This window comes from Mus musculus, chromosome 2 (genome assembly GCF_000001635.26).
Source record: "Mus musculus strain C57BL/6J chromosome 2, GRCm38.p6 C57BL/6J".
Taxonomy (NCBI): Eukaryota; Metazoa; Chordata; class Mammalia; order Rodentia; family Muridae; genus Mus; species Mus musculus.
Genome location: NC_000068.7, coordinates 85,047,447 through 85,073,151, shown reverse-complemented (window position 1 = coordinate 85,073,151; position 25,705 = coordinate 85,047,447). Strand labels below are relative to the sequence as shown.

General features: G+C 53.1%; 1 protein-coding gene across 10 annotated transcripts; it reads right to left on the bottom strand.

Annotated features, from left to right (window-relative positions):
- Nucleotides 1-103: 103 nt before the first annotated feature.
- Nucleotides 104-25,139, bottom strand: Tnks1bp1 (tankyrase 1 binding protein 1). 10 transcript variants are annotated; one of them, NM_001081260.2, is made up of 12 exons: nt 22,592-22,692; nt 22,179-22,291; nt 20,597-21,227; nt 18,800-18,869; nt 13,665-15,026; nt 9,136-11,264; nt 2,795-3,164; nt 2,395-2,545; nt 2,143-2,279; nt 1,289-1,446; nt 984-1,056; nt 104-555 (listed from the first exon to the last, which is right to left on the bottom strand). In NM_001081260.2, the coding sequence occupies exons 2-11, from the start codon at nt 22,270-22,272 to the stop codon at nt 996-998; spliced, it is 5,163 nt and encodes a 1,720-aa protein (NP_001074729.1). In that variant the 5' UTR covers nt 22,273-22,291; nt 22,592-22,692; the 3' UTR covers nt 104-555; nt 984-995. The 10 variants fall into 10 exon arrangements, with proteins under 10 accessions (NP_001074729.1, XP_006499274.1, XP_006499277.1 ...); XM_006499211.3 differs by lacking the exon at nt 22,592-22,692 and adding an exon at nt 25,017-25,139 and having other exon boundaries at nt 107-555; nt 18,782-18,869; XM_006499214.3 differs by lacking the exon at nt 22,592-22,692 and adding an exon at nt 25,017-25,139 and having other exon boundaries at nt 107-555; nt 18,782-18,869; nt 22,179-22,287.
- Nucleotides 25,140-25,705: the final 566 nt, after the last annotated feature.

Below are 25,705 nucleotides of genomic sequence, written 5' to 3'. Positions count from 1 at the left end.
GTAGCATTCTCCAAATGCTGCCCCACAGTGGGGGAATACGAGTCACACACACACACACACACACACACACACACACACACACACACACACCACAATCCTGGACAACCCCAATTCCCAAAAAACTTTATTCATTGTTTCAAGTGGTAAAATGTCATTGGTCTCTGTGGGGCACCTAGTGGGGCAGAGGGAGACCTGGGGTGGGGCTTGGGGTGGGAGCCCACCCATTACAAAAATCAAAGGCTTTTATAAAAATGCTATAAATTGGTATCAAAAGAAAACCCAAGGGAGGCAGAAGATGGAAGCAAAGAGGGTAAAGGGAAGAGACTGAGGGAAGGACAAGACCTCCCACCACTGGGCACGGGAATCCAGTTGGGGGCTGAAGGGGTGCAAGAAGTTGGGACGGTGATACAAAGTGCATAAATGTGCCTCCCAGACACTCCTCAGAAGTGGAGGGGAAAGGAGGCTGCAGTCTGAGCCCTGGTGGGGCTCCAGCTGTCTCCTCACTTGGGGACCCCACAGGAATGGCACTGCCTGAGACTGCCAGATGGGAAGGACCTGCATTGGGTGGAATAGAGGACAAAGGTCAGAGAAGAGATGAGGCCCCTGCTTCCTCTGCCCTCTGGACATCCTGATTCCCTCATGAGAGCCCAGTGCTGAGGAGGTCCCTGCTAGGACCTCAGGTTAGAAGCTCTAAGCTGCACAGTCTAGCTCAACACATAGGGGCAACCACAGCACCTGAAAGACTGTCCAACACATAGGATACAGGCCGGTATGGAAGCCCCTCCCCCTCTTCAGAGCCAGGATAAACACCAGCCTTGGGAATAAACTTAGAGGAGCCAAGGGACCTAACCAGGTCTCCCTTGTCTCCTCCAACCTCTCACAGAAAGAGGGGACCTAAGGGCTAGAAGAGAGCACAGGACAGGGCCTCCCAAGTTCTCCATACCAGGCGCTACTCTCCCCCAAGCCCAGAAGCACAGCCTCACCTTGGCCCCTGATCAGATCTTTTTCTTTTTTAGCTTCAGGGCTTGCAGCCAGTTGGGCGACGATCCTTCTGACCTGGAAGGCAGAGTACAAAGGTCACAAAAGCAAAGTTTAAAGAAACTGAACAAGGTGAGAACAGCTACCCTCCAATCAAAAGAGGCAGTCGGGTTCAGTTGCAGGTCTGGGTGCCCCTACGTAACATGAAGCAATTAATTTCAGTTTTCCACCTCTATAAAATAGGTTTCCTCTTCTGAGGATAATACCCGAACCACAGGAAATAAAAAAAGTACCTAGAAGTGTTACTTACCCTGAGGATTTTTCTGGCTTTGGGGGTAATGTAAGGGGCTTCCCTAGCCCTGGGACCTTGCAGGACTTAGAACGCTGGACGGAAGACTCTTTCTGGCTTGATTTGCTCTCTGTCACCTCCCCCTCCTCAGCTGAGCGGTTCCGGGAGCGTAGCTTGGCCTAGGAGACACAGATGAAATATAAACAGGCAGCAAGATTCAGAAGACCAGGCCTTTCCCAAGAGTGTGCAGTCCCCTGAGCCAGGCCTGAACCTTCTACAGACAGCCAAAGATCTGTCTCCCTCAGAGCAGATCCTCACAGCCTGAACACATCAGAAAGATGACAGATGAACAAAATTCAGTGAACAAGGCTGAACAAAGAGGGGTGACTTCTCACACCTATGTTTTTACTTGTCTGTTCCTACCGCAGAGCCAACTCCTGTGCCTACCTCAAGGTTAGGAGAAACTGCTTACAAGAAACCCTACCCAAGCCACCTCCCGTTCCCAGCCACGGTCAGGAAGTAACTCCTTCTACTGAACAGGCCAGGCCATGGCTGTACTCCCCCCTTTATTCCTACATTTCGCCCTTCACCTAAGCTACTCCTGGGTGTAGACTATGCCCACCCTTCAACCCCCACCCATTACCCTGGAGGCCCTGAGATGAAAGAACACCCTGTTCTTTCTTCCATCAAACTTGGCACACTGCATAGAGTCGAGCAAGGAACAAGGTAACCTTCCAGAACCCACAATGAGAGTAGAGATGAGAAAAGGGACTATAAGGTGCATGGCTGTATGGATGGCTGGTTGGTTGGAAATGCTGGGTAGAAGGCTGGCAGGCCAGATGGCTGGGTGTGTGTGCTGAATGATCAGACGGTACCTTCAAGGCTGATGGGCTCAGGCCAGGAAAGAGGTTGACTTTCAGCCCTTTAGTGCCCAAGGACATCCGTGTCCGGCGGCTCTGAGGCTCCTCTACAACCTCCTCATCTGAAGATGGCACCCGGGAGGCCCTTGGCTCTGCAAACGTTAGGGAACGTGAATCGAGACCTGAGCAACATGCCAGACACCACCCTTACCCACACACAAGCCAGACACTGACACAGACTCCATTCAATTAACACACTGATCGTACCGGTTGAATCTTGGAACAGCCGAGTATCCGAGTCTGCTGTCTCTGACAGTCCCAGGGTACCCCCAGGCCGGATGGCTGGGGCCCGGTGCCCCCGCTTACGTCCTAGGTTGGCACGACTCCGATACATGGCACTATCAAGGATCTCAGTGTCCTGCTCAAAACAATAGCAACAGCATTGCTATTGCTGACCCGGAGCCCTACATCACCCCAGAGGAGCATCTCAACATAAACCAGGAGCTGATTGATGGCTGCTGCAGTTTCTTGTTGCCATGAGATACCCCACAGCCTATGTCTGTCTCCCATGACTGCTCAGGAAAGCTCTGAGAATGGGGCTTTGTCACCCACATACCCTGACCCCTCCAACAGCCCGTCCACCACGGCCAGCTCACCCTCCACTGACCTCTATAAAAGAGAAGTCCTCACTGGGGCAGCTGGGCAGAAGTCCTCGGGGAGGCCGCCGGGGGGGCGGGGCTGATGCCTGCTCATTTTGCCTAGCCGCCCCCGTAAGACTCCACGTGCCATCCACCTCTTCTACCTGGCTGGCTTCGCCATCAGGCTGAGGCCTCGAGGATGGCAAAGGAGCTCTGCTAGGCTCCTGGGGCTCCCCTTGGCCGGCACCTGCAGCGAGTCCTTCCTCCTCCAACAGAACCCGGGAGCCGGAAGCTGCTGATTCCCTCTGAGGAGCTCCCTTAGAGCTGCTGGCTGTCATTATCCCCTCCAAAAGGCTCTGGGAGCCAGAAGGTGGCGAGCGAGTCAGACAACTGCTGGGGCTGAAAAAGGGACAGGCCAGAAACCAGAGTCATTCACCTACCTGTGAGACCTCATTTCTCTTCCCTGAAGCATACAGCATACAAAGAAATGGCTGAGCTGCTTGGTAGCTTGCAGGGTCCCAGTCCAGGTTTTTTTCACATGCTACAGGCTGGGCAGCTTTTATCAAAATGCTTTGGGTCTACTTATAGAGTCTGGACTTTTCCAAGTTTTAAAATACTTGCACATGCATAGAACAAGATCCCTTTGTGTGTCGGTGCATGTGAACCTGTATGCTGAAGCCAAAGAACACACACCCTCCTCTCCTCGTGTGTGCCTCTACCATGTGAGTCCCTTAGATGAAACTTGGATCGTTAACACTGACAGACAGAAAGAACTTTTGCCGGCCCTGCTCTCTTTTCTTTTGACAGGATCTCTCAGTGGCCTGGGACTGAGGTAAGCTAAGTGGGCAGGCCAGGGAGTCTCAGGAACCTTCTCCTCTTCGCCTCCCCAGCGCTGGGAGACTACCACACTACCACGTCTAGCCTTTTTCCTGGGTTCCAGGGGCCAAACTCAAGTCTGTAAGTGCTTTCCTGGCTGAGCTGTCTCCCTAGCCCCTGGAGGAGCTACCTGGAAAACAAAACCCAAACCAAATCTCATATCTACCTTGTACAGACTCACCCGCCACTGGAGCCGGGTGTGCCTTTCTATGTGACACCATGCTGTGCTCAGAAAGTTTCAGATCGTATGGAGCTAAAGGGGTGACAGGACCAGCTAACAACCATTTCTAATTCTAGTTCCAGGAGACCTGACACCCTCTTCTGGTTCCCACAGACAATGCATGCACACATGATACCCAGATATACATGCAAGCGAACCACCCACACACATGAAATTTAAAAATATGTGAATCTGAAGAAATGTGTTTTAAAGTTTCAGATTTGGGGTTTTGGATTTTTGAGTTAGGAACAGTACCTGTACCTGAGCCCTTGTGTGATTCCCTTTGCCTGTGAATACCCAGTGTTCCTCTACAGAGCCATTAGTGAGAGAAAAATAAAAGCCTACGCCTGTCAGCATAGCATCCAGCACTCAGGACATTCCCAGAAATAGCATTTATTACTGCTGCCCTAAGTTACTGCTGTTCAAGATCCACTCAGGAGCACATGCCTGGATGATCACATTTTCTGGGATAAGCCAAGAAGGGGCCCATCTGCTCTCTCCCCAAGCTTACACAACCCTTCAGCCCTGAGAGCCGTGAGCCCTAACCTACAGCTCTGACTGCTTTCAATCCTGTGTGTTTGTCTTTATTGCCTGTCTGGGGGCTCCTCAAGGGTTTGTCTTTGTGCCCCCAGCATCTCTGCCCCATAGATGAGACCACACAAATGATGAGAAGGCAGGGTCACCTTGGACTTCAGCACAGCAGTGTGCCTTCTATCCAATGTTCTCTCAGAGCAAGCATAAATACCAGGATGGTATCACCCACACCATGTCCAGCTGCCACTCCCTAAAACATGCTCACTCATCAAACACCTAGGATAGGGTGGGTGGGTGCTGGTACTCGCCACACCTACATGCACAGCCCAGGGCAACACCCTAACACAAGCAGGAGTAGTAAAGGCTAGCGGGCAAGGCCTGGAAGCCAGGCTGCTGAGTAGCTGGCGATACTGCAGAAGGTAGAGAATCAGGTGAGTCAGTCTTTACCAGGAAGATGAGACAGGGACAGGGAGAAATGTGTCAGTCTGTCCTCCCATAAGCTGCTGACAGATGGAAATTAAAGCAGCATGGGAGGGAGAGAGGGAAGGAGGAGGTGACAGAGGCTATACGGTACAGCAAGACGAAGGACTTGAGAGCAAATCTGGATGGGAGCCAAAGCCAGCTCACCCTGAAGCCAGCTTAGAGTCAGGGAGGTGACTCTAACCAGACGGCAGCAATGGTACCCCACCCAGCCCAGACAACAAGGCAGGCCGCTGGGAGGACGTGAACCAACTAAGAAAGAAAGATCTACTCTCAGCCCACTGTGGGCAGAAAGGAGTAAGGAACTGTCAAGTGGGCTCTAAGGGTGGGCGGAATACGGAGTCCTGGGGAATGGGGTGCACACCCACCCAAGGGCCTCTGCCTTCTGCATCTGAGAAGCGTCCCTCGCTGGGAGCCCAGGTCATCCACAACCTAAGGGCTTCCTGGCAGGACAGGAAGGACAAGAATCTGGGTGCTGAGCCTGCTAAGCCTACAGAGACATAGGCTCTGTCCTGCAGCCACAGCAGCCTCGGCCCCAAGTTACATGCCCTGTCCAAGCCTCTGCTTCGTCATCTGGTAAATGGGAGCCATAAAAGTCCCAGAACTTTACTGGGCTTCCCAGCAGGAATGTGTGCCCATGACAAAGTTGATACTTGATAGATACAAATTGCTACCATGGTCCTTGTCATTCTGGACAGAGGTTCCTCGCCTGAGAAGACGCTTTACCTAAACCTTCCACATGAACCACCCAACGTGGCTACCACCCAAACTGTCCAACACTACTCTCCACCACTGTTTCGGATGCAAATTCAGGGGAGAGATCTGCAACTCGCCCTGGTGTTTCCGGCTCTAAGACTTGGAATGAGGAAGCATCAGTTCCAGGGGCTGGGATGATGCATCTGAAGGGACAAAGATACCACAGAGGAACATGGAGGGGACTCAGAAAGTTAGGGCCCACACGGACAGAGAGGCACTCACAATCACAAGCAGTGGGAACTTGTGTAAACCACACTCTCCCTCTGCGCCTCGGTTTCTCCATCCCTGAAATGCGGTAGCCAGACTGAATGACCTTTGAGTCTTCCTAGAACCTACAAAGATTTCAAACTGGCTGGGAAGGGTTTGTATTGTGGGGTCCAAAGGGCAGGAGCAAGGAATGACCAAGAGACCAGAAAATAAGGATCCTGCACAGCTCTGGCAGCCCCAGAAGTGCCACTCTCTCCAGGATGAGATGGCCCTAGATCAGGCTGAAGCGCACCCCCACACCATGCTAGTTTATCATAGTTATTCCTGCCAGCAGTCTGACCAAATGACTGCCATCCACAGTGTATTTGTTCAACATGAGGGCAGCAACAAAAATATCCCCAAGGGGCCTCCCTTTCTGGACACTTCACATCCACACTTGCAAAACAGATAAAAATACAGGAGACTAGTTTTTTTGGGTTTCTGTTTTTGGTTTGTTTGGTTGTTTGTCTAAGCAATTAGGCCAGGAGAGGCAGGGTCGATCACTTTACACGTGTAAACCTTCTTCATGCAAACTCCAAGAGTGCCTGGAGTAAATTCTCAGTTTACCTATGACGATATGGGTCCTGAGGTTGAGAAGGCCAAAGGCACCCTGAGGAGAAAAGGCAGTGCTTCAGGTTACTCACCTGAGGTCACAGAGGTGGGTAGAGAGTCAGGACTACCACATGGGCTCCAAGCCAGACTACTCTGACCCATTCTCAAGGGTTTCCTGATACAAAGGAAATCGCCAAATTTTTCTTGAAAGGTAAGCACTCCATGGTGTATTTATTTCCCCACATTAGACGCTCATAGCACCAGCTCACCAGACATTAGTCAGGTAAGTCTGGAAAACTTTGCTCAACTTCAAGTCCTAGATATTAGACACTGAGTCACGTGCATGGCCACAGAGCACACAGCTCTCTCCAAACATGGTACTGTGTCAGAAAGGACATGTATCAGAAACACAGCATACACCCAAACAGTGATTTCCTTCCAGCTGTGGATGAAACATGTTTTCTGTTATATACAATGAGATTCAGGTGCTCGTGCCTGGGATAAATTCTAAGCTCAGATGACCATGTAGCTGTGTCCAAAAACACATGGCTGCTTAGTGGGAGCCTCCAGAAGCCTCATCATCAAAGCCATCTTCAAGCTGCCACTGTCCTGTTAAGCCTGCAGGGAGCCTCCTCCATCCATCCTGAACAGAGAAGAGAATGCTGCTCTCCCTCTTCAAGAACCAACCCCAGTGGGGCAGCCGGCAGACCCCCACTCCTTAGAAATCTGCTTTGAATAGTGGCCACACCTGAAAGCGGTTATGAGAGGGAGTCGGAAGGTGGAGGACACCTCAAGAACCTGACAGAGACTTGAGATGCCCAAGAATCAGTAGGGGAGCCTCTACCACCTTAAGATGGTCACACCATCTCTCAACTTCACAAGAGGCCAGGATCAAAGTCCCTCTCCTGCCACATGGGGCAGCCATGAAGATCCGGGCAGTAAAATGCACCGCTGAACACTCAGGCAGAGAGGGCTGAGTCCCAGGAAGAAAACCGAGGACACAGAACCTGTGTTCCCTTCTGCCAGGACTGTTGCTGCTGGAACCCTGAGCCTCCCACAGACACTGGTAAAACAGAAGCTCAGAGTCCAACAACCAGTCCAGGCGCACAGGAACACACACCCCCTCTCGCCCCCACCATTTAGATCTGCAAATTCCCAGCCCCTACTGACAGCCATTGCAACCTCAGCCACTCCCTGTCCCCTACCCCTCCTCTCAACCCGATGAGTGGTCTGAGAACACCCTGCCTCAGCTCCCTTCCTAACCCTGAGCTCTCTTCCTCTTCCACCTCCATGCCAAATGCCTCTCTCAGTCCCCACCCGGAGCCTCCCAGTCCCTTCCTGGTCCCTCCTGCTCTCCTCCCACTGCCATCTGCCCTTCCACTTAGAACAGCCCCCACCCAACACCTCCCTCTCCTTCCCTTCCCACATGGAAGCTCCCACTCTGGGCCTGAGAAAGGTAAAGCGTTCTCCACACTGAAGAGAAGAAAACCGAATCCCAAGGCATGAAAATGCTAACGGACGAGAAGCAGTGCCTTTCCGGAAGTACCCTTTTCACAAGCTATGGAAACCATGTGGGTTGGTTTTAGAACAGCCATGAGACAGACTGGTTGGTTCTTACCAGCCTGCCTCCCACGTGGCATGCCTTTAATCCCAGCACTCAGCAAGCAGAAGCAAGCCGATCTCTCTGAACTTGAGGCCAGCATGGCCTACCTAGAGTGTCTCGAGGTCAGCCAGGGCAAAGAAAAGAAAAAGGGTTGGGGGTCAAGGTCACAGGGCAGGGACTTGGTTCTCAACAACTTCAGATTCCTCGGCCACTGCTCTTCTGGGTACTACGACAAGAGCAGGCGAGATTCCTGAGTTCCCAAACCGTTGATCAGACGAGCAGAGTCACCGTCCACTATAACATAGGCTTCGGTAACCTGGGCTTCCACAGGGTTCCTTCCACTACCTGTGCAAGCATTCCAGGAGCTCATTTTCCATCAGAGCTTGAAGCCGACAGAGCTCAGCAGAAACCATACTAGGAAGATACATCACTTGGTGACGTGCTTCCCTTGCAAGAGTGAACACTTGAGCACAGTCCCCAGATCCCACGGTGTCTTCTCTTTGCTTTGCTTTGCTTTGCGGGAGTAAAAAAGGCCAGACACAGTGGTATATGCTTATAATACCAGCATTGGGGAGGCAGAAGCCAGGTGACCCGCCTGGGGCTCCTTGGCCTGCCAACCTAGCCTACTTGGCAAGTTTCAGAGTAGTGAGACAATGTGTCCCCAAAAAGATAAGACAGTGACAGAGATGACAGCAGAGGTAGTGTCATTCCACAGGCACAGAAGCTTGTAAATATGTGCCTGCACACACACAAACTCTCAGAGAGAGAGAGAGAGAGAGAGAGAAAGAGAGAGTGTTAGCTCACCAGAAACCAAAGATGTAGCAGGTTCTACTTCCCTAGACAGCCATAACTCACGCATTGAGAAAGCCCAAAATGGTGCCTCAAATTTTACATTCATCTTCTAAAATAGAATGCATTTAACTTTTGTGTTTCAAAGTTCATCATAAAATATAAAACGTGGAACTGAACAGTCACGGCCCTAAAGGACTCTGTTTTCCAAACACTAGAGTCCACTGAGAGAGCTGGGTTTCCCTCCTCAGAGAGGCCCCTTATTTAAAGAACAGTCACACCTTCCCTCCCAGCTCCAAGATGGAGAACCGTACCTGGCTCCCAAGCTGGGTGCTTCTCCCGTATCCATTCCAGTGTCTTCAGAAGGAGTCTCAAAGGAAGGTGACGAGCTGTCTTCACCCTGTGTCTCTGGCCCACTTATTTCACCAACCCCCAGCTCCCTGGCTTCCAACGGGTCTTCAGTCTCCAAACCAGGGGACAAGCTACCACTACTCTTGGGATCTAGCTCTAGGTCAGGGCCCACTCTCCCCACCCCACATTCCCTAACTTCACTTGGGGCCCCACAGAGCCTAAGGTTCCGGAGTCCCAAGTCTTGGGCCCAGTCCATTTGCCCAACTCCACAGCCCCGAGAGCCTCCCGACTCTAGGTCACAGGACACCTCCAAATTCCTCAGGCCTAGATCGTCACCCCAGTCTACCTGACCCACCCCAAGTTCCCTGGGCTCTCCAGGGCTGCAGCCTGCTCCTGGGGCCATGTTTCTCAATCCAAGATCAGGTGTCCAATCTGCCTGTCCAACTCCACGCTCTCTTGACTTAAGGAACTCTCCGGCCTCTGCCCCTGACCAGTCGGGCTCCCCCACACCACTCTCTCTGGCCTGGCTGTGCCTTCCTACCTCTGCCTGCCCTGGCAAATCTCTGTTCCTCGCCTCCACGCTGGAAGTCCAGTCCTTTTCCCCAACTCCCAGGCTCCTGGGCTCCTCAGACTCTCCAGTTCCTAAACGCCTGGCCAGATCTCCATTGTTCAAGCCCAGGCTGTCTGACCAGCCCATCTGTCCTACAACATTCTCTCTAGCCTCGCTTGGGCCTTCAGAACTCACACAGCTAGACACCTCCAAGTTCCTGAGACCTAGCTGGTCAGTCCAATCCACAGCCCCGGCCTTTGTCTCTCCGGGAGGCACAAAGTGGCCACCTCCACTCTTCCTGGAAGGGCTGAGGCCAGCACCACTCACTCTGTCATTGCCGATGATGCCAAACTGATAGCTACTCTCAGAGGCCTCCACACACACGTCCCTGCTCCAGTCTTGCCGCCCTGGACTAAATGCTGCCTCCGACTGGGCTGCAACACCGAGGCTGAACTCCCCGGCCCAGCCTCTCTGCTCTCTCTCTTTGTCTTCCAGGTCCACGTTGGTAGGGCTCTGACTTTCTGCCTGCATTCTCCCCTGCAGCCTTGTGATCTCCTGGCTGGAGTCACCATCTTGCCAGCTGCCTTCGTCTTTTGGCCTGGCAGCTCCATCTCGAGAATGAGGTGTGCTGGGGCTCAGCAGGCCCCCAGATGCTCCTTCTTCCAGGTGACCCACATCCCTGCTGGCCTCACAAAACCTGTCTTCACCAACTGGGGTCTTCTTCTCAAACTCCTCATCTTGCTGCTGAGCTTCCTCGGGGCTGAACCCTGAGCTCAGAGATCGAATTCCGAAACCTCTCTCCTGTGAGCCGAGCACCCTTGAGCCGCCACCACCACTACTGTAATCCTGGAACCAAGCACTCTTCCCGAACTCCTGGTTCTGCTGGGCTGTGGCCCGGCTGCCATGGATGTCCAGTACAGAATCTCGCTTCTCAAACTCCCGGTCCTGCTCTTCAGCATCCTGGCTGCTGTAGCCACGAGAGAGGTTCTTCATCCCCAGTTCTTGATCATTCTCATCTGTATCCTGGTTGGTGCTCACAGACGCTCTCTTCCCAAACTCCCAGTCTTGAAGGCTTGCATCTCGGGTGCTGAAAGAACCCAAGGAATCTCGCTTCCCGAACTCCTGGTCCTGGAGCTCTTTGTCGTGGATGGAGTGAGGGTCCTGGGACTCCCTCTTCCCGAATTCCCATTGCTGTGCATCAGCCTCCAGGCCCTGAGCACCAAGCTGGGCCGGCCTTCCCACTGCCCGCTCACGGACAGGCACTTCGCTCTCGTCTTGGCTGCCACCGATTCCAATCACCTCTTGGCCAAGGCTGTGTCTGCTGGCCCACTCCCTAGTGCTCCCCTCCCCGGACCCTTGCCCACACTTGCTGCTCCAGTCTCTTTTCCCAAGACCTGTGTCTCCAACGGGGCTCCTGCCCCCGAGGCTATAGTTCTGAGAAGTGTCTTGAGACCAGCTAGAAGAACCAAAACTGCTGTGGTGTGAGTCTGTGGCAACCCCAAATTCACTCTGCAGGTCTTTCTGGGCCCAGCCAAGGAGTCCCTGGGAAACAGGGGAAGAAGAAAAGACAAAAAAGAAAAAATAAAAGAAAAGAAAAGAAAAGAAAGTAAACAAAAGAAAAGGAAAGAAAGAGGATGGGAGGGAAAGGGAGGAAGGGAGAGAGGGAAGAATTTTAGAATTAATCTGTGTGGGAGTCATTCCAACTTGAGAGTGATAGCTACCTAGGGCCTTAGAGCCCCACTTTAGCAGAAGACCGCTGCCAGGATTTCAGCTGTGTGACCTTGAGCAAATCACTTAACTACTCTGGGCCTAAGGATCCTCATTCTTAAACAGGGAATTCCTACTACATGGGACCTTTGTGTGATGATCAATCAAGAGCCATTTAAACAGCCTGGCGCACATGCACACGCAGCTGGACAGTCCTGTGGTCATGTTTACAGGCCATGGGCAACACCTGGCTGCCAGCCAGGAGAGGTTCTGCCTGAAAGAGAGGCCTAAACCTGGGACTGGGAGGAGGGGGTGCACTGTCAAAGAAGGGCAAGTGATTTACAATTTACCTTGCAAACCAAGGACCTAACACCACCCAGAGCTCTTCTAGCACCAATGAACACCCAGGCCCTTCTTCCCCTCTGCACAGCCTTCCCCAGAAGACTCCACCCTTAGTCAGCCCAGGAAAGTAAGGGCACAAGGCTCCCTGCACCCCCACCCAACTTTCCCTGACTCACCCCTGAGCCAGAGGGCGGGTGGGCTTGAGGCTCCGGGCTTCGGAGCCTGCCAGCATCGTCCCGCAGTGCCGCGTTGGCCAGGAGCCGTTCCAGGACAGACATACCGGCTTCCCTCTCCCCTGGCCGGGCCATGCCCCCCCCCCCCACCTCCCCACTGACCACCCTGGGGCTGCTGGGTGAGCCAGGTACGGGCACAGGGCTGGGCTGCTCCCCTAGCCAGGACCTGTCCGACGGCTCTGGCTCCTGCCTGTCCTGGTCTCGCTCCTGGCTCCCTCCCGGAGCAGTTGCAGTTCTGGCAGCCCCGCCCAGAAGCCAATTGAGTCACCCACATCCTGGGACAGACACACCTACTGCAGGAGTCAGTGTGGTGTTAACCCTTTCCTCCTCCTCCCTCCTCCTCCTCCAAACTCCAGAGGGCCTCCAGGAGCTCCTCCTTGCCTCCAGCTCCACCCCGACCAGTCCAGTCTAGGACTGAAAAAAAAAAAAAATATGTCTCAAAAGCCACCTGGATCCCAGCCCTTAAATGCAGTCTGGTAGGAGAAAGGGCACGGAGCCGACGACTGGACTGGTCCTGGCTTAGACCCAGCTAGTAACTCTAACTCGCTGGGTAACTCTGCACAAGGCACCACTTCCTCTGGGCTTCAGCTGCCTGTCTACAAAACAGCTCCTGGACTCAACGGGAATTCCAGTTGTAAAAGCCAACACTTAACAAAGCATTTATAATGAGCCCAACACTAACCTCGGTCCTTTTACATGCCCTAACTCATTTAATCCTCTCACTCTCTGAGCTACAGCCTATCACACCCTTTGACAGACACAGAGACTGAGGCTGAGGGTAGAAAAGTATCTGACTCACACCTGGGCAGGGAACTGGTTAGAGCCAACTGAGCCCAGGTAACAGACCTACCCTAGCAGATGAACCCAGGCCCTCCAAGTCCGCACAACACTCCCTTGCATAATAGGCCCAGGGAAAACAGGTTGTCTCCTTGCAGTGCTGTACACTGCATGAGGCACTGTCTCCAGTTCACTGGAAGGCTACGTAATGAAGGTGCTTACAGCACAAGCACTGGCACTCAAGTTCAGCTCCCCAGTACCCAAAGGACTTCGGCACGTGTCTTTAATCCCTGTGATGGGATGGGGAGGCAGAGACAGGAGGATCTCTGGAGCTCGCCAGCCAGCCAGACTAGGTAAATGGGTGAACTGCAGGTACAGTGAGACCCTGTCTTTAAAAACTAAGATGCCTGGGGGGCTGGAGAGATGGCTCAGCAGTTAAGGGAGCTGGCTGCTTTGCCAGAGTTCCAGAGGTTAATTCCCACAACCCTCTGTAATGGAATCTGATGCCCTCTTCTGGCATGCGAGTGTACGTGCAGATAGAGTACTAACCACATAAAAATAAATAATAAATCTTTAAAAAAAAAAAAAAGATACCTGAGGCTGATGTGGCCCGTGTATGTGTGTGCAGCATGTGCAGACACTTTTATGAAAGGGCAAAGGTTACAATTACGTTTCACTCCTAAGACCGCTCAGCTAGCGAAAACTGGTGTCAGGACTGGAACTTAACAGCTGAGCCCTAAGCACAGCCCTAGGCAGTTCTGCAAGCACCTGCAAATAATGAGATGTGGGTGCACAGCCCTCTGTGGTGTCCATGTTAAAAGAATGAAGCCCACCTGCACCCTACCCCTGATGCCCCATCCCTCCCTCCCTTTGTCCACCTTACCTCAGAGCAGGTGCTTGGTGACTGTCTATCCTTTAGCTCAGCTCCAGCTGCCCGCCGCGCACTGCCCGAGTTGGGTGGTGGTGATGCTAGGAGGTCATCCAGCCATCGAGAACTGCTTTCAGGGCCTGTAGGCTCAGGAGACACACTACAGGGTTCCTGAGCCTCTGTCATGGGCAGGGTCGTCTCCGCCCAGCCTAGGGTCACCACGTCCTCCTCAGTAGACAATGCCTGCTCAGGATCGGGCACATCCACAAAGAGGATGCAGGGTTGGTCAGAGGGTGTTGGCTGCTGCTGTCCCAGCGCTGGCTCTAGCACAGGTAAGGCCGCCTCCCTTGCAGCCAAAGTAATGGGGGACTCGTGCCCCACTAGTGGCTCCTGGTCCTCATAGTTCTCCTTTGCCTGCAGTAAGGGTGCTCCAGGTGGGCCCTCAACTGTAGAGGGAAGAAGAGCTGGGGACCGAGGCTGACTCTCTCCATCATCTCTCTGGGGTAGGGATATGCCTGGATCATTTCCCTGAACCCCAGAAATAGGCTTTCTGGGGCTCTCTGGAGCTGGTGGGGTTCCTGGTCCCACCTGGGACACACCTTCCCCCCTGCCAGATACAGCCCAACTGTCAGCTTCAGCAGCCTCTGCGGCCTCACTGGCTTCTGTAATGGGAGATGGAGGTGGGGAGTCCAGCCGCCACACGCCCAGACCTGAGGGCCTTGTGGGAAAGGTCCACTCAAATGACTGTGACAAGCTCCAATTAGACTCTGTCCCGCTTCCGAAGGGACGATCTAAAGCAGATTGGCTCCCCTGACCTTGGGGCAGAGTAGCCAGCGAGCCTCCCAGCTTCTCTTGGTCCTGGCTAGGTGGCTGGAGCACGCCTTCTGAGAAACGACGCTGAGCCAGGCTGCTGGGACGAGATTCCGTGTGACCCCTGGCTGCTGCCTCCTCCCCACAGGGGAACGTTCGTGTAATGTCCGGCAACTCAGCCCCCTCAGTCAGGAGTTGAGGCAAGAGGACTGGGGGCTGCTCTGGGCTGTGGTGCCCTGAGACTGTCTCCACAGGAGAGCTGTTGGGGCTGAGGGTTTCTGGGGCTGCCTCAGCAGGTAACTCTGAGCTAGGAGAATGGCCGGGAGGCTCAGCAGGCAAGACTGCACTGGGGGAGGCTGGAGTCACAGGGAGGCAGATGGAAGAAGCCTCAGAAGCTGCAGGACTTTGGGTTTCTGAAAGTTGAGAATGGCAGGGAGAACTCGGGCGGCTTGAAAGCCGGGGAGACTCCGAGGCTGGGACAGAGATGTTAGCCAGGCGGACTGCACTGGTAGAGCCGCCATGCTCTGAAACAGGGTCTGCACTTGAGGTGACCCAGGTCTTGGAAACCTGCAAGAGAAAGATCAAGAGTTGTCACTCGGTTCTCAGCTGAGTCTAAACTCACACAGGGAAAGGCTCAGGAGGTGAACTCAAGCAAGGCTCCTCTACCAGGTCATCGCCCCAGAAAAGGTGCCACATTCTAGTCACTTGGCAACATTCTCACTGTTTCAGTGGCTCAAACCCCAAGGCTCACCTAAGGTTCTCCTCTGAGAGGCTACAGTTCTCGGGCAAATGACCCACACTTTATAAATAGAAGAAGGGGGAAATGTTGACTATGTACATGAAACGAAGGGAGAGGGCTTGCCCCCAGAACACTACAAGTTCATTCCAAGCCCAGAGCATCTCCTAGGATGGCCAAGTGGAGGAATGGATCTCCATCCTCTGCTCTGAGCACAGGTCTCAGTACTACCCAAGGGAGCACGGAGGCTGTGGATTCAAGCAAAGAATAAGGGGAGTCCTGAAAGGCACGTGGCTTCTAGCAATCCTTGGACTGTCTCCTATAAGTTGAACATCTCATTTCCACGGGATCTCTTCGGTCCTCGGGTTCACACCTGTACTTTAGGACTGATACCAACGTCTATGTCAGAGTTAGATAAAGATTAAATAAGATTTATGCATATGGGCCCCCGGTATAAAAGAAAAAGAAAAATCTGCTGTGGTTACTGGGAACAGAGAGAGGAGATGACATCAGGGAAAGGAAGGAGACAGAGGTGGCACCAGGCTTCTGGTTCTCCTGCACTGTTCCACTCTGCTTTCTCCCAAACACATTAAGTGAATTCACTTAATTTGAATGAATACAGACACTTGCCCAACTTCTGAACCCTCCCCGCTATGCCTGAGCCACTGCCTCCAGTGTTGTCATCGCCTGCTGGATCTACTTCTTTTCCAACCCCTAACCCCAACCCCCAATCTCCCCTGCCATAATCTAGTTCCCAAACCTGTGCCTTTAAACTGTATCGTTAATGCCCCATCCCATCAGTCTCCTGAGAGCCACTTATTCTTTGAAAACAGTGGTCACTGGATGACCAAAAGCCTGCCAGCATCACCTTTACAATTCAGAGTGGTTCCGAGAGCAGTCAGCTCTCTAGCATCCTTTGGTTCCGTTCCCTGCACTCTTCTGAGGTCATCCATTTAGCCCCAGCCCTTCCCAATAACTCTCATCACCACCATCTCCAGTCTCAGCTTCAAGTCGGCCACCAGCCCAGTCCATTTCCTATTTGTCCTGTTCATTCTTTTTATGTCCCCAGCTCTCTCATTCCTCAACCCCTTTGGGAAGCAAGGGTCAGGAACCCTACTTCCTCCTCGCAGCTCCATCCCCCCACCCCCACCCCCACCCCAGCCCTCAACTCTCTTTTACCACTATCAACAGTTGCCTTTCTCACAACCCTCGATGCCTTCTCTCTGTTCCTCATACTGTTAAAATGCAGCTGTCTGCCCGCTCAAGAACCTGGGCAGCTACGTGGCTACAGAAGAAACACATAGCAATGACACTTGATCTCCCTTCAGATTCATCACCTATCTACAAACCGGTTCCACAGTGCTCATCAACCTACTGCATCCCACCCCACACCCACCCATCACTACCCTATCCCCATTCCATGCCCCACAGACAACGTCTCCCCTCAAGCTTCCAACACCTCCTTCCCATCCTCTCTCAGCTAACAGCCTTGCTTCCGGTTCTCTGAGAACAGAAGAGAAAGCCAACACTCTGCACCTTGCCTATCCACCACCAGGAGCGTGGATTCCTGTGACCAGGCACTGTCCTTGCTCCAGGCTAAGGCCAACCCCCTTCTCTCTCTCTCCTGCATCACTGACTTTTCCCTCTCTACCGGATCCCTCCCACAGCACACCAATTGCTCTACTTTCCCGTCTAACAGAAAACAATAGAGATAGACAGAAAAAGGAGAGCCCACTCTGGCCTCACAGAGCTCTAGCTTCCATGTGTTTTCTTGAAAGTATTGGTTACCTTCACTATACACGGTTCCTCTTGCCTCACCTCTCCTAGACTCGCTCCACTCGGGCTTTCTCCTTCACGCCTTCCACCTAACTACTTGCCAAGGTCACTGTGGACATTCCTGGAGCTACAGCCAATTGATGCTAACCAAAGGAGGCAGCCCAACCTAGGTACTGGCAGCTGCTGCCACACTCCTGCAGTGGCCACACTCCTGCAGTGGCACACGCTTTGCCTAGTCAAGCTCTAGGGCTGTCCTCCCTGTCTCCATTGCTATGCTTTGGGCCTTTTCCCTTCAGTATCCCACCTATTCCCTTGGTGACCTGAGTCAGTCTCCAGCCACCATCTCTACACTGACAACATTGAAGACTTCCCTTCCTTCCGACACACTCACTTCCCCCTAAATGTCATACTCTATCCGATCATTCGACTGGCATTCCCATTTGGATGTCTAAAGAGCATCATGAGTGCAGCAGACTCCAAAGCAAACTCCTTATATGTCTCCCAGCTATGCTTTGCCTTTAAAGGTCCCCCTCTTAGTAAGTGGGAACCTCACCATTCTGGTTGCTAAGGCCAAATGCCTTGGGATTCCTAGATTCTGAATGCTCTCTCCCTTCCTCCTCAGGAGAAACTCTGAATGTCCTCTCTTTGTCACCGACAGATTCGATCCAGACCCCACCACTTCCTAACAGATGCCTCTGTGGTCCACGCCATCATCATCCGTCAAGGCACCTGGATCCAGCTAACAATCCCCTTGATCCTTGCTGCTAATCTGACCTCCTTCCTGCGACCTGCTCTTAAACCTGGGAAGCAACATATCTCCTTACAACTGAGCCATCAGATGCCACTTCTGTAACTGTTCAGACTGCTCAATGGCATCTTCTTCTTGCTCAAGTCATAAAGTCCATAGCAGCTTCCAGGCCACTGTACCAGCCAGGACTATTGCCTCCTGGTCCTCACTACACCTAGTCGTCCTCTCAATGCACCCCAGATCTCTTGGCTTCTTTGCCTCTCTGTATATGGCTGAGTGCTGTTCCTCAGGCACCTGACCTACATAGTGAAGACTTCCCACTACCCTCACCCAGCACATGACCTTCCCAGTTCTCCCAGCAACACCTTGTGCATCTGCCAGTTTACAGGACGTCTATCTTAGGGTCTGCCTGCCTGCCTTTAGAAGGTGAGGTCCTTACAACAGACACAATGCGTATTTTATTCTCTGGTGTTCCAATGCATAGCACACACATACATAGACTCATATCTCTATTCCAGGGCACTTGGGACAGCCTCTAGCTGACAATGGCTCTCCTAACAAGGGCCATTTTTGACAGAGTTTGCTCAGAAAACTGGGCTTCATAAGAAGAGGGAATGAATAGGAAACCCAGACTTTCCCCTTTCTGAACCTAGGCATTGCCAGGGAGATTAGAGAGTCAGATACTTCAGGTCCTGCCTCAGGCCAAGAGAGTTACTTAGCCTGAGTCCTGGCATTCTCATAAGAGGCTGACAAAGCCTACTAGCTTTGTTACCAAAAGGATTAAATTGTCTAATGTCCCTAGGACATGCCCACAGCGCACAGTAGGGGCTTGGTCGATGCTAGCAGTATTATAAGTACTGCCCCTAATCATCATGACCAACCATACTTAGCTACCTTAATGACCAGGCACACTGGCCTGGGAGTTTAGAAAAAAAAAATCTGAGTCTTGACAGCATATCGCCAGGCAAGTCCATGGGTCACAGTTTCCCCCATCTAAACTCTGAGAGAATAAGAGGTGATCTCAGATGACTCCCCAACTCCACTCTACACAGCTGTACTCACAACATGAAGACAACTCACGTCGGTAGGTGCTTCAGAGCAAGCCAGTTTAGCTAGGTCCCCATTCATTGCCGGGCTGGAAGTGAGGTTCCTGAGAGGAAGAGAGACAGAAGAGGAGGTAAAGAAGTTCGTGTTAAGCTCGTGGGGTGGTGGGGCACTGTTGCTCATGCCTTTGATCCTGAATTGGGAAGGTAGGGCACGGTTGCTCACGCCTTTAATCCCAATCCTGGGGAGGCAGGGGAGGCTGATTTCTGTGAGTTTGAGTCTGGTCTACAAAGGGAGGCCCAGGACAGTCATGGCTCTACACAGAGAAACCCTGTCTCAAAAAAACAAAAACAAAAGCAAGACAAAAGAATGCTGAAGTCTGTTGGCAAAATAGGAAAGGGGGGAAGTTATCCCTCCTCAGCAATGTTAACACCACCCAAAGATTAAAAACCTCAGAACTTATTCCTGAAGTTGGTCTGAAAGCTCTAAGGATAAGGAGCCAGGTTGTGCCTGCAGAGCAAATGCCCAGGACATAACACCCACTCCCTTCCTGTACACACAGGGTTAAATTCCCCCCTCTCTTATAGAACAGCATCATGTGGGTCCAGGTCCCTCAGAGGTTCCCAAGAAAATGTCTTCCTCTCCTAGTCCCTGAGGGATTAAAGTTCTTCTCTGGCCAGAATACAACTGGTCCCGGCAGCCCTGCTGATATTTCCTAAAGGACTGGGGACTGGGGGTGGGGGTGATTTTCTAAAACTGAACCCTTCTCAGATGGAGAGAGGCATCCAGGCCGGGAAGCAGGACGGCCTCCCAGCAGCCCTGGTCCTGGGGGTGCATCACACCCACCAGGTGTTTCCAGTGAGAAAAGGGCAGGCTGGAGGGTGGGGTAAGGTAGGGCAGGGCAGGGCAGGGCAGGGCAGGGCAGGGCAGGGCAGGGCAGGGCAGGGCAGGGCAGGGCCTTCAGCTCCAGGCTCAGTGCAGACCACAACAGGCCTGGCCACCACAGTGGGAGAGGGAAGCCAACCACTGGGCCTAGCTCTGCATGCTTCAGGCTGGTGCTCTCTTGTCCCGAAAAGCCTGAGGTGGCCAAATCCCTCATGTCCCTCCAGATCATGTGTCCACTAACCCAAGGAGGCCTCCCTTACATGCAGGCCGGCTATGGGTAAGAAGTGCAACTGAGAAAATGTCTCCAAATAGAAGAATTCTCTATGCAGAAATTAGTTGAAGCGCATCACACTCCTCCTCAGAGGGGAAATCTGTACTGTACAGATTCCAACATACCCCTCCCTGAGGTCCCCGCATGGTGCTCTGCCACATGAGACCTAGCAGTTAAGATCACAGGTTTTAGAATCATACACATCGGGATTTAAATTGAGAGACTCCAGGAAGTCACTCTGGAGCCTTGATTTTCCAATCTCTAAAATGGACTTATCAATCCCTTCCTCCAAATAGCACGGATATGTACTCAATGGACTACAAACTAGTCTGCTGAATAGTATGCCTCTCTAGCATAACACGTATCAACTCTGTAAAGAGAACTACAGTGGGCTGGGGATGTAGCTCAATGATAAAGCACTTGTCTAGCATGAACAAGGCCCTGGGTTCAATTCCTAACACTACACATGCACCACAGACACAGACTCACACACACACACAGAGAGAGAGAGAAGTAACTCCACCATTTGCTACAGAGATGCTCTGGGCCTTAGCCTGGGTTTGCCTGAATTCACCTAAGTAACCTGACAGTAAAGATGATAACCCAAACTTGAGCCCACTTCCTCCATAGCCCCTTTAAGACTTCAAGGAACTATACAAACTCTTCTCAGCCCTTACCTCTCCTCAGGAGTCTTGCTATGCTCTTCCTGGCACTCTGCAGGAATCTCTGCTGTCCCCTCCTGGGACCGTCCTTTGGCAGGGGACTTACTATCCTCCTCTCTGGGGCAGGGGGCACCATAGGTCCTGGGGCCATATCGAGAGCTGCCATCGTGGTTAAAAGTGAGGCGGGAGCCCCAGAGGCGGTCAGGGCTGGCCAGGATCTCTTTCCGTGGCTGCTCCATCTTGGCCAAAATTTCTTCTACTGTACAGGCTGCAAACCGCTCAGAGGAGGGACGGAAAGGGGCAGGGGCCTTCCTCACACCTCCCAGGGCAGCGCACCGAGCTGGGGGTGTGAGAGGGGGCAAGTCTTCTTTCCCAGCATCCTCCTTCCCAGACTCTTGGGTAACGTCTCCTCCAGCGGTTGCTTCAGCTGAAGGCCTTGGTGCAAACGGGAGGGGACGCTTGCTGACCCCATAGGGCTGAGGTCCTGCCAGCATGTTCATCTTCCGGGCAGAAGGCAGCTCAGCCAGGGGACCCCGAGGAGGGCGAGGCCCAACAGGCACCAGGAGGCTGGGTTTGGCAGGCAGAGCTGGCTTGCTGGGCAAGCCCCGGGGTTTGGGCTTGACAGGGGGCTTGGCTCGTGGGTCACCTTCGGAAGGAAGGATTCATTAGGAACTGTCAGAAGAACCATGAGACATAAATTCTTGTGACTCCTGCTGCACCGAATCTTCCACACTCCAACCTTGGAACCCATCGTTCTAGGTGCAAGTCAGTACCGCCTGTTCCAGGAAGGCTTCCTTGGTTTTTCACATCCCATTATATAGCCTACCTTCTCCAAACTCCTACAACGTGGGCTTTGACCCCTTATCCCTCTAGCATCCTATTTTGCTCCTAACACAGGTTCCTATCGAATGAATGAATGGAGCAGATAAGCATACCCACTTGCCTGGCCTCACCATACTGTCAGCCTGGGAACCCGATGGAGCCCTATTTCTTTACACCACATTTCCATAGTGAAGTTTTGACCCTAGCTGAGCTCCCCTTGTACACCCTGCTGCACCTCTTCCTCTTGCCACCTCAGTCATCCAGTTCATTATCAGGAATGCAAGCTTTCTATTGACCTATGTCAAACAGAAGTAAATCTGCCACAGGAAGGAAGAAGGAAAAAAAAAAAAAAAAAACAAGGGCAGAAATCCACCTTCTATATAAGGCATTGTAATGCCAAATAAAAGACCTTGGGAATTACTCACGGCCACAACCTTCTATAATAGAATCTTGTATCACCCACTCATTCAGCTAAGCATTTAAAAAGTCTAGACAGGGAGAAAGAAGGGCACTCCATTCTCCTTCTGTGCCTCAGTGTCTCCTCCTCCAAGGCTCCCTGGAGTTGTCTCAAAGGCTCTGCTTCCATACCGGCTGGGGCTCTACCTCACTCCCACCAGATGCCAAGGCCCGTGAGCACTCATTTCAGACTCACTGCCTCTCACCTCCACTGTCACTCCAGCTACCTGCCGGGACGGAAGAGGGGTGCAGCCTCCACCCCACCCCCGGCCCTCCTCCCAGCCAACGGCCCCACCCTGCACCCAGCACCCATTGGTACCTGGCTCGGAGCCAACAGGCGCCAGCTCCTCCTCCATATCCTGGGGCAGTGGGGAAGCCATGGCTGTGCCTTCCCTGAGAGTGGATCCTTTCATCACATAGGGCACACCCTGCCTGAGAAATAGGAAGCAGTGTGAGCCGGCCGAAGTGACTGAAGACCCAGGGAAGGGAGAGGTGGAGAAGGGAAAGCTGAGAAAGGCAACAGGCTTAGCCAAGGAAGTCTATTTCTAACCCAGGCAGTGTGGGACAGGAAGAGCGAACTCCAGGGGGAGGCCGGGAAGGTTCCCACAGCCACATCCTCAACTCTTGACACGACTCTCCAACCCTTGGCTCTGAACCTCAGTGATCCAGCACAGGAGGGAGCCACCTCCACCCACACCACCCCCAGGATCCGTCCTGTGATACCCTACTTACAGCTCCTGAGGCAACCCTCTCGGGTCAGGGAGCCCCACTAGAGGTGTCCACTCTGAGCGGAGCAAGAAGGCCAGAAACTCTCAAGTCTCTGGAATCACCTCATGGGACGGGAAAAACCCGCTCCTCCCCAACCTGGGGCTCCGCCCCACAGCCGGCCCCCCTCTTCCCATTCTCCTCCCTCCCTCCACGGCTGGGAGTGGCTCCCTACCCCCCCCCCATTCTCCTTTCACATCCCTGCCCCCCTCCAGCACTCAAGAGCTGTCTCATCCAAACACAGGGACATAAGAAATAAAAAGTAAGCATCTGGAATACATTTTTTTCCCTTTAATTTCTCAATCGTTTTGGCTTCAGCTTGGAATTTGATGAGGTAAAGCCAGGGCCTAGTCCTGTTACCATAGCAATGGCCTCCCACTGGATTTCCAGGGCCTAGCCAAGGGGAAGGAGGAGCCGGCCCAGGATGGGCAGGGAGGACAGACTGGGCTTGATTGCTTGTGGGGTGGGGGGTGTAACTGAGAGGAAAACTCCCTGGGGTTGCCCCTTCCAGGACAGTCAGGGAGGGACCTGCAAAAGCCTGTGACATAGGAATGGGTGTGCACCCTAAAGGAGTTTTGAGGGGTCAGAAGAAACTAAACCAGATGATAGCCACATGGTAGTAGCCTGTGCCAGGAGCCTCTGGAGCTGATATTGTAAGATCTAACAACTAAATGGGTCTGTCACTTCAGAGCTGTGCGACTAGTCTAAGGCATACTGCTTAAAAAAAAAAAAAAGTATTAAATGAGTTTCAAGTCAAACAATGCATGCAAAATACCAAGCCTGGAAGTGGTAAGTAACAGTTGGCCATTATTAATGTGACTCCATTCAGTGTCTCCCATGAGCTAACTAGCATCCTTGGTAACCACCTCTACCTACCTCTCCCCCTACCGTAGGCTGCGTCTCTAGACCATTCCTTCATGTCCCCCCCACCTCAAATTCTTCAGGCCTTCCACCCCCTCAGTTCCCACCCTGGCTGCTGAAGCACCCTCCCACTCTCAAGCCCCCCCTCCGGCTCTGGTGGTGACTAGTGAACACTGCTCCTCTGGTTCAAGAGCAAGGGAGACATGCCAAACACATGGAATGCACAGAGCCCTGGAGGGCAACCCAACCCTCTCCAACCTCAAGGCTCCCCTCCCACTCCAGCTGCTCTGAGAAGACAGTTCTCAATTCTAAGAGACCTGTGGTGCCCAGCCTTTGCAAAAGATGTCCCCATCCGCTTGACCCTGTCCCAGCTTATTTAAAGAGGGTACAGACAGTAACTCCGTCAATGTCAAAAGGCTGATCAGCCAACTACCAGGGGCTGTTTTCCTTGTATGTGGGTGAATAACGCTTGAAGGCGGAGAGATGACAGAAAAATTAAATTAAATTAAAAATATATACAAGATTGCTTGCTTGTCCTTGAACATTATTACAAGGGATATGGTGAAGGTGGTTAGAAATGGAGAAAAACTAGTCCAAAACAGAAAAACCCTCTCACCTGCGGTTGAGATAGGGGCTTGATGGACACCTCTGAGGTTAGAAAGAGCTGCAGAGATGAAAACAGGCTCCGAGTCCCCAACAGGGGAGGCGGTTACAGTACACAGGCCCCAGCCAGGAGCCCCAGGTAACCAAGGCCATGTCCATAAGCTGCAGAATCGCAGTACCTCAAGAACTCCCCACTCTTAGTGGTCTAGGGAAATCAGGCAGCCCTGGGAGTAGAGGCTGCCCCCAAAGAATGGAAAGGAGCTATGTAGCCCCAGCCCTGGACAGACACTCAGAAGGGCCTGAGGGCAAGCAGGGTCGTCCCTAAAGGTCTACCACTGGATGTTCAGCTAGTGCGATCAGGAGGGCTAAGTGTTGGAAGAGGGGGGCCAACAGGAAGATGGAACAGCCCAGGGCAAGGGGCTGTTTGGAGGGCCTCCGTGGGGAGCTTACGGACACCGAGCGGCTAGCCGAAGAGGAGGAGCAGACGAGGGTGGAGAAGGAGGGGGCGGCAGCAGCGGAAGACTGAGCGAGATGCCAAGCAGCCCTCGAAGGAACAGACGGAGGACTGACGACGAGGACTCGGTGGGGGCGGCCTAGCGTGGATGGGGGCGTGCCGTGGGAGCTAGGGAAGGGGGCCGGTGAGGGCAAGGAGGGGGTCCCTCGAGCAGCTCCGCCCGCCCCCGGCCCCGCCCCACCCTCGCCTCTCCCCGCTTTCTTCTGGCTCACTGCACGGACGCCTTCCACCCCCGCACACACGCGCCAGCTCCGCAGCGCCCGAGCGCCCCAGGCCCTCGCAAACTTTCCTGGTGACCCCCTCCCACCGCTGCCGCCCCAATCTAAGGTCCCGGCTGCTAGGCGCCGGGTTCTTTCCATGCCCTTCCCCGCCCCCATCCCCAGACCCCGCCTCCTCCGGCTGCCGCGCACTCACGCGCTCCCCCGGGACCGGCTCCACTCAGCGAGGCACCCCGACGCCAGTGACCGCTGCTGCCGCCGCCGCCACCGTCACCGCGGGACCGAGCCAGTGCAAGCCCCGGGGCCCCTCCCCTCGCTCCGCCCAGAGACACGCCCCCATGTTGCTCATGAATATTCATATAGGAAACCGGGAGTAGGAAAACGAAGCTGAAACAGAGTCGGGCGCACCATATGCAAACAAGCACAGATCCCACATAATTATTCATGACCTTGTAAATGAGGGGCCGGTCCTGATTCAGATTTAGGCGAAACTGACGCAATTTTACCCCAGCGCCACCGAGATGACTGCCTAGAGAGGAAACCGCCCTGGACAGCTTTCCCTGAGCCTACACTGATTACAGCACCATAGAGCGCGGGCAGCACGAAGGGAACTGTTGGCGGACTGAAGAGTCTTCCTGTTACACCTGAGCCTCCTGAGAGCGGCAAACGACGTGGCCACCCCCACGTGGATAAATTCTGATTGAGAGCCGCTGTGACAAGTGGGGTAGTTTTTTCCCTCCTGTTATGTCTCCTTTAAGATCTTTTAAATACAGTTACCAAACACAAAGTGGTGTAGCCCTCCCTTGCCAGAATCTTCTTACACTTAACTTCACAAACATGCACAACTCATTTTCTACAATCCTCCTGACTCAAGTTTCCACTCTA

What these genes read in the sequence shown, in the direction of transcription:
- Tnks1bp1 (XM_006499211.3), bottom strand. Translation starts at nt 22,272, where the DNA reads ATGAAAGGATCCACTCTCAGGGAAGGCACAGCCATGGCTTCCCCACTG. An exon ending in GCACCCAGCTTGGGAGCCAG is followed by an intron (nt 3,165 to 9,135) that starts GTACGGTTCTCC and finishes TCCCTTTTTCAG; the next exon opens with CCCCAGCAGTTGTCTGACTC. An exon ending in GCTGTTCCAAGATTCAACCG is followed by an intron (nt 2,280 to 2,394) that starts GTACGATCAGTG and finishes TAACGTTTGCAG; the next exon opens with AGCCAAGGGCCTCCCGGGTG.